The sequence below is a fragment of the Marmota marmota genome, unplaced genomic scaffold (genome assembly GCF_001458135.2).
Source record: "Marmota marmota marmota unplaced genomic scaffold, marMar, whole genome shotgun sequence".
NCBI lineage: Eukaryota > Metazoa > Chordata > Mammalia > Rodentia > Sciuridae > Marmota > Marmota marmota.
Window position 1 is genome coordinate 39104939 of NW_026000082.1, and position 8064 is coordinate 39113002.

The 8064-nt window shown below is 51.9% G+C and overlaps 1 protein-coding gene across 8 annotated transcripts in view; it reads left to right on the forward strand.

Moving 5' to 3' along the window:
• The window catches only part of Ece1 (endothelin converting enzyme 1), a 96513-nt gene that overhangs the window by 39164 nt on the left and 49285 nt on the right, over positions 1–8064 (forward strand). For 6 of the 8 annotated variants that reach the window (XM_015485564.2, XM_048816132.1, XM_048816131.1 and 3 more), the window contains one exon: positions 4475–4561. In XM_015485564.2, coding sequence (XP_015341050.1) covers positions 4475–4561 — 87 coding nt within the window. Of the gene's footprint in view, positions 1–1806; positions 1825–4417; positions 4562–8064 lie in introns of those variants that run through there. The other 2 variants (XM_048816133.1, XM_015485563.2) reach the window with 2 other exon arrangements.

The window sequence follows — 8064 nt, forward strand, 5'->3', positions numbered from 1 at the left end:
GCTCAGAGAGACCACTGAGTCACTTGCCCAAGGTCACACAGCTTGGAACTGTAGATTAAGGCTCTAAACTGAGGTTTGGAAAGACCTTTTACTCACTGTGCCTGCTGAATGTAAGCGTTTAGCTCATAGGCAACATGCATGTGCCCTGGGTGCCATGTGACAGTTTAACAGGCCAGCCAATGACGGGCACCAGGAGCAGGAACTGATGGGCACTTGGCCACAGGACGGCATCTCTACAGAGCTGAGCTTCGGAGTACAGTGTGCAGACAGTTGAGGGTGTGGCCATCAGCCCTTGGCCTCAGAGTTCCTCTCATGGGGCTGCTGTTTGTTGCCTCCGACGTGTTCCAGGATTCCTTGAAGATCCCCTGCCTTTGGCAAACCAACCGCAAGAGCCGTGGGAGTGACTAACGCTGTCCAGACAAATGGGCCGTGCCCGGGTGGCACCAGGCCATGAGGCCTTTGTTGTCAGAAACGTGAGCATTTATACACAGGGCAGGGCTTCCAGCCCTCACTGGTTTCTGGCACTTTCCCCCCATCTAGTGGGGACATGGGGGACCAGGGCATTCTGCAGGGAGCTATGGTTCCACTGCTCATTCTCGGTCTAAGCCAAACCCTTCTGTTGAGCACCAGGCCCGGAGTCAGCCCAGATTCCTCCTCCGCAGCTGCAGGCACACCAAGGCGGAAACTCCCCACAAAGCCAAGGTTGTTCTCCTTTCCCTGTGCTCCTGGGGCCGGGTGTGGCATCTGCAACCGCAAATGAGGCAATTAGGGAGCACAGCGCTGGCCATCCGCCAGCCCAGCACCCCGGTCTTCCTGGGGCACCGACTCCCTGAGGTCCCCACCTGGAGAAGCAGCCCGCCCTCCGCAAAATGCATGGACCAGAGTCCGGGCCCCAGGCCGGCCTGGCCACCTTCTAGCTGTGTGCCTTGGGCTTTGGAGGCTGCTTAGTGAAGTCAGTAGCAACAGGATTGGGAGACAAGCGCGAGATCCTGGTCCTTGCTCTCCAGCCTGGTGACAGGAGGGGACAAGTGCTGACTCCTCCCTGATCCTCAGTCTTTAAGTGAAGCAGAGGAGGGATACTTTTTTTGTTTTATGGCACACAGTAGGTGTTCATGGCACATAGTAGGTGCTTGTGGCACACGGTGGAGGTCAGGTCTGTGCAGCCCCTCTCCCCTGCCCTTCCTAAATCCTGCTGAGGCCAAGCCTAAGGGGGTGTAAGGACTCCACACCGTGGCCGACTAGTACATCCGGGGGTGGGGCTGCCATTGTTGGAATGTCACTCACCAATGAGGCCCCATGGTGCTCCCCACCCAGCGGAGCCCGGCTAAGCCTTCCCCACCTCGAGGGAGGGGGGCCTGCAGCAGTATTTCAGGAAGGGGGCCCTCAACTTTTGTGTGCTGAAAGATAAACAGGCCTCCATCTCAGTGTTTTGGGGTGCACATAAGCTTCCTGTATGGCCGTGTCGGGGTAGACTTCAGGGTGCCTGGTCTTGGTCCCTGGAGCCAGCGGCCAGCCTCCCTGTCTTGCCTCCCACCTTTGCTCACACATCTGGAGGCTGCAGCCTCAGGCGAGGCCTAGAGGCAACAGACCCAGCTTCTGGACCTCCTGTCCAGAGTGGAAGACACCACTGTCCTGCAAGCTGTCCTGGGACACAGCAGGCAAGCAGGTGGGGGGGGTAGTCAGGAGATCTTCCCAGAAAGGGAGGTCTCTGAAATGAGACAGAGGAGAGAGAGGAAGCCCTTGCTAAAGGACACTGGCAAGTTACGCCCAGCCTCAGTTTCATTTTCCACCAAAAGGGCCAAGCGGATCTGCTTCTGAGAACAGGTAGGTGAGAGGGGGTGACAATCCCTCACACCCAGGGGCTCCTGGGGAGATGTCCGGGATTTAGCTTCGTTTTCAAGGGCCTCTCCCTCGGGCACTTGACACTTTACTGGCAGCCAAGTTAGGGAGGCTGCCTGGGCGGGGCTGGCCTGACTCGGCCGTCCACCTGCCCACCTAAGAAATAGGCCAAGGATGGAAAAAGGAATCTTAGGTAGTTTGATCAAACTGGGGAGGAAGAACTAGATTGCTCCTCTGCGGGTCCCAAGGAAGTGGTGACAGTTTACAGAAACAAAAGCCAGGCGATAAATGTATGTAGATTTAGCAAGAGCACATGTCAGTGGTGCTGATGGGAAGGGGGGTAGTTTTTATTTTTGGCATGAGGAAGTTTAGGAGCTGTTTCAACTCCTGTCTCTTGGTGTAACCCAGTGTTCTGGTGTAGAAGAATCCCGGCTATAACCCAAATGAAGCACCTCTGAAGTCCCTTCTCTCTTTGAGGGGGACAATGGGATTTTTTCTACCAAGGGGGAGTGAGGCAGAAGTTTCAAGAATTTTAAGATTCTCCCCGCTCACCCAGGACCTGTGCCCCTGTTTTCTTTGGACTTAGACATTACAAAGACAGAAATCTTGAGGATATAAAGGCACCTTCCCCAACTCGCTCCACCATTCATTTTAACACTTGCCCCCCCCCATTTGTTCTACCATTCATTTTAAGTAGGGTGCTGTTTGTTGAGTACCTACTATATGCCAGGGGCTGGAGATTCTCTGCTGACAGGCCAGACAAGGTCCCAGCCCTGATAGAGCTTGTGATTCTAGGAAGAGGCAAAGAGCTAGACAATGAAAACATAAAAACAACAAAGTATTAACAGACTACAGTAAATTCTCTAAAGGAAAGCAAACAGGCTTCTGTAATGAGAAGGTGCAGAGCTCCTGCGGGTGGCTGGGATATTGCAGGAGGTGGCATTTCAGCTGAGCCCTGAAGCAGGCGCTGGCTGAGAGGAGAAAGATGAAAGAAGAAAGTTCCAGAGGAGACAGCAGCAACTACAAAGATCTTGGGGGAAGGGGCAACTTGGGGAATCTGAAGAACAGAGTGAATGCCAGAGAAGATGGGCCTGAGTGGGCGAGGAGCAGCCTGAGATAAGGGACAGGAGTGGCCAGGGCTCTGGGGCCCTGGTAAATGTCATTCCAGGGCTGGCCGAGGGCTTTTAAGCAAGGGGTGGCAAGATGAGAACTTTGGTTCTGAAGACAGCTCTGGCTGCTGGGGAGACCACCAGACAGCAGGTGTGGCAGCCAGGACACTCTGAGGAGCCACCATCTTGCTGATCCTGAGAACTTGGTCGGTCATCTCCCTGCTCTGATCCCGCGCATTCGAACCTGTGTGATTGTGAGAATCCACTGGGAATGAACAAAAATGCATTTTCCGAAACTGAAAAATATGGTTTAAAGTGGTGTGTCCTCTGGGATTCTACTGGATTAGGCCTTTTTTGGATTCAGTGTGGCAGGGACAGTGCTGGGCCCCAGAGTCCCCACCTAAACACCGGACACTTAAGAGAGCCCACTCTTCCAGTGGGCTGAGGAAGGCGAGGGAAGGGTGCTTGGAGGGGATACCTGTGTGGAGCTCTCTACTCCTGTGGGAGGGGGGACCCAAGGGTCACTTTCGTGGTTGGTTTGTTTAACAACTTATGAGTTTTGACCTGGTCCAAATCCATGATGTCTTTGTTCTGTTTTTGTGTGCTGGGGAGGGAACTCCGGCCTCTGCACGCTTAGGAGAATGGTCCATTCCTGAGCTACATCTCCAGCACTCTCAAAGCTACAATTCTTCATGTACCCAGGAAGGGACACAACCTTTGAGGAAGAGTGTGGCAGGCACCGGATTACCTTTAGCCAATCAAATGCATATGGCTTTTTTCATTCTATGTCAAGAAATTTCCCTGGAATTCTCTGAAATTCATTCATCCAGCTTTAAAATCCCTGAGCTAGCCAGGTGTGACGGCGCAAGCCTGTAATCTCAGCGACTGGGGAGGCTGAGGCAGGAGGATCTCAAGTTAGAGCCAACCTCAGCAATTTAGCAGGGCCTAAGCAACTTAGTGAGACTCCGTCTCAAAATGAAACAAAAAGGGCTGCGGATGTGACTCAAAGGTAAAGTGCCCCTGGGTACCAGAAACAGAAAAAGAAGGGGGGTGGGGAACAACCCTTTTGAGATAGAGGAAAGAGGCAATCAGAGCTCAGACGGGAGACACCTGCCATTTTTATCTCCCCTCCCCTCCCCTCCTCGCCCAGCCCCCTACATAGCCTTTCAAGCTTGATGGGGACACCCCCTGGACCCACCTAAGGGCTGAGAGTGGGGAGAACCTCTTTCTTTACTGCCAGGCCTGATACCGACTGGCACTGGGGACCTCATTACTGAGGAGGGAACTCTTGAGAGGCCCTTCCTGCCTGCTAGGGTCTTGAGTCGGGGTCCTCCCCGCGGGGGAGGCCGGGGTCCCCATCTCCTCCGGGGCTCTGGGCCTGCGGGCTTCCGCTCGGAGACCAGCGAGGGAACCCGAGCCNGGCCGAGGGCTCGGGTGTCCCGGCCGGGGCGGGGCGCGGGCGCTTCCCCATTCGGGCGCGAGCCATGGAGGCGCTGAGGGAGTCCGTGCTGCATTTGGCCTTGCAGATGTCGACCTACAAGCGGGCCACGCTGGACGAGGAGGACCTGGTGGACTCGCTCTCCGAGGGCGACGCGTACCCCAACGGCCTGCAGGTAGGAGCCGGCCAGGCCCGGGCATGCGCGCTGGCGTGGCGCCGCCCCGCCCGCCCGTCCCGTCCCGCAGGACCCCGGCCGCTCCCCGCGCGGAGGGTCCCCTGCTGGCCGCAGGGCCGCTGAGGCCGCCGCTCCCCGCGCCTGGCCGGCCTGTCCCCCCCCCCGCATCCCCCGGACACCTGCTCCCCGTCACGCCCAGGTGGCAGAGTCGAGCACCCCCTCGACCCGAGTCGTCTCAGTTACCAAGTCACAGAAGAGGCAGTCCCCGTGTTTGGTGGGACTTGTCCCGGGTCCCACAACCCACTGCTGGCGGGATCTAAAACTGCTCCAGCTTTAACATGAAAGTCCCTACATTCCACGCCTGGCCCTGGGCAACCCACCCTATCTGGGGACATTACCCTTTCTTCCTGCCCCTCCCTGCCCCAGTACCTGAATTTCCTGGGGAAGGGAGGGGGAGGATATGGTTTTCTGTCCCCCTCTCCCTGCCCCTTTTCAACCTACTGGGGCAGCTGGATTCCTCCCTCCAGGGTCTGCCCTGTGGGAATCTGACACCCGGACTGGCCAGCTCCTGCCTGGCAGCAGAGCGGTGAGCCAGGCCACCTTTTGCTGTCCTTGCCCTGCACACCTGCCCCGGGGACAGTTCTTGCCAGGGGGTCAGCCCTGGTGGGGTTTGCACCTGGGCAGGTAGGGGTGGGAACGAATTGGAAATGAAGAGAACACCCAGGGTGGCCCTGTGATCTGAGAGAGGAGGAGTGTGACCCCCTCAGCCCAGGAGGACTTCTGGCAGTTAGACCAAGAGAGGTGTCTAGGAGAGTCTTGGGGCTGCTTGGGGAACTGAAATCCAGTCAGAACTCCTCCCAAGGGTGAACTTAGGAAGAGTGGGGACAGCGCAGCTCTGGACAGACACACCCCTGAGAAGCTGGAATTCAGACAGCAGTAAAGGGGAGCAGCATGGATTGAGTTCCTTCTCCAGTCAATTCTGTTTTGATTTTTTAGTGCTGGGGATTGAACCAGGGTCCTGGGTGCATGCTAGCCAAGTGCCGTACTCCTGAGCGATACCCCAAGTCCTCCAGACTAGTTAGGTAGGCCCAGGGATATCCAAACTCATATTCCAAGTGCTATACACACGAAGATTCAGTACTCCTACCTATGTGGTCCCACTTAACCTTCAGGACCACCACTAGGAGCTGCAGAGTGACTTCTCCCAACTCACAGATAGGGAAACTGAGGCCCTGAGAGGAGAATAACCCAACTTAGCTTGGTCACAGACCTAGAAGTCTGGGAGAGACAACCCAATCTGCCTAAATCTGCTTCCCTGTGAACCCTTCAGAGGCTAAATCCAGCCGGAAGTTATTTTTCTGTAGCAGGCATTTTTCCCTTCACAAATCAAAACAGAATCTAATCAGCAATCTTTTTTTTCCATCTCATCTTCCCCAGAAGGTTCTAAATATATCAGCACAAAAGTATCAGAATTCACAACAAAATCACATGCTGTGCCGTTATTCTGACAGCAGCCCACTTGGGTTTACAGCCTTTTTCAGATCAGCAGTACATTCATCCAGGTGCACCCCCTGGCAGAGTGCAGGGAGCCCACTCTGAAGCCAGGGACCCACTGGTGGGCGTGGGTGAGGTGCCGCGTCTCCATCAGTCCTCATTCCCTCATCAGTGAGATGGGATCAGAGAAAGTGCTTGGAATGCACACTCCAGCGTCTGCTAGGAGCACTGTTGTTTTTATGACCTATGAAGTAAGGGCCAGCATGGCCATGGTACAGATAGATGTCAAAACTGAGCCCTAGGGACAAGTTGGGGACATCCTGTGGCCATATCGCTGTCATGTGAATTGGAGGTCAGTTGGTATCCCCATGTCACACTGCCCAGCTGGGTATATTTTCCACTTGCCATGCAAGGAAAGGCAAAAGGGTTAGCCCAGGCTGGGACATTTCTGTGGGTACCTCACTTGGCTTGCTTGGTGCCCAGGGCAAAATTTTGTGAATTCTCCAGTGCCTGCATTTCTGAGTTAAGACCTGTCTACCTCAACTTACAAGGCAGAGTTGGGTTTCTGCTGTTCTTTTTTTTTTTTGCAGTATTAGGGATTGAACTCAGGGGCACTCGACCACTGAGCAACACCCCTGCCTCCCCCTTTATTTTTTTAAGACAGGGTCTTGTTAATTTGCTGAGGCTAGCCTTGAATTTTCTATCCTTCTGCCTCAGCCACCCAAGTCATTGTGCACCAAATGCACAGCTCAAGGCACACTTTTTTATTATTATTAATTCAATTCAATGCTTTTAATCCTTTGAAGGTCTTTTTCCTATAAAATCTTTACATGCTCATTTGTGGTTAAAAGAGAGAGAGAAATATAAAAAAGGATTTAAAAAGAAACAGAGATCCCACTGCTCAGAGATAATGGGTTCTAGTTTTTTCTATGCATACATGTGTGTGTTTGGTGCTAGAGATTGAACCTAGGACTTTGTGCATGATGCTGGATATGTGCTCTTCCATTAGCTACTTCCTTGGTCCCTTTTGTATGTGTGTGTGTGTGTGTGTGTGTGTGTTTAAAGATAATTGAGCTCACTCTTTATGTGTCCTGAATTTTGCATTCAGTGCCATTTCATAATCATTTTCCATGTTAAAATCTTCCAAAACATGCCACCACTAAAAATCTATAGAGGGCTGAGGTTTGTGGCTCAGTGGTGGAGCGATTGCCTAGCACATGTGAGGCCCTGGGTTTGATCCCCAGCACCACATAAAAATAAATAAGTAAAATAAAGATATTGTGTCCATCTACAACGAAAATATTTTTTAAAAAAATCTGTAGCTTTTGTGCATATTATTTATTCAATCTAGTATAGATGAACAATTAGGAAAATTGTCATCACACTACAGGTGACCGTCTTTAGCCTTTCAGGTTATTCCATGGTCTGGATGCTTGAAACATAACTGCTCCCTCCATGTTAGCCTTTTAAAGATGGACTGTGAACCCCCAAATCTTCCTCTTTTAATTGGCAACTATAAAAATAAGCTATTGGACAGTCATGGTGGCGTACATCTATCATCCTAGCTGCTTAGGAAGCTGAGGCAGGAGGATGGCAAGATCAAGGCCAGCCTTAGCAACTTAACGAGACCCTGTCTCAAAATAAAAAATAAAAAGGGCTGCGGGTGTAGCTCCTGAGTTAAATCCTCAGTACAAAAAAAAAAAAAAATTAAATAAATAAATAAAAATAGGCTTAGCCCTCAAACAACTCATTTGAGTGGATTGTAAGTAATTCGCCTAAAATAAGATAATAAGATAAAGGAAAACTGCTTTCAAATAAGGTATAGGTAGAACTTTCCTCCAGCTAAATTCAGCACTTTGTTAACACATCCAGTAATAAAAGTGGCAAGTGTAGCTGAGAGATGAAAATTTATATTTTCATTTATTAGCTATTGGTGTTGATCACTTTGGAATTAGAGCTAATTGCTTCTTCTTCTTCTTCTTCTACTTTTTTTTTTTTTTTTTTTTTTT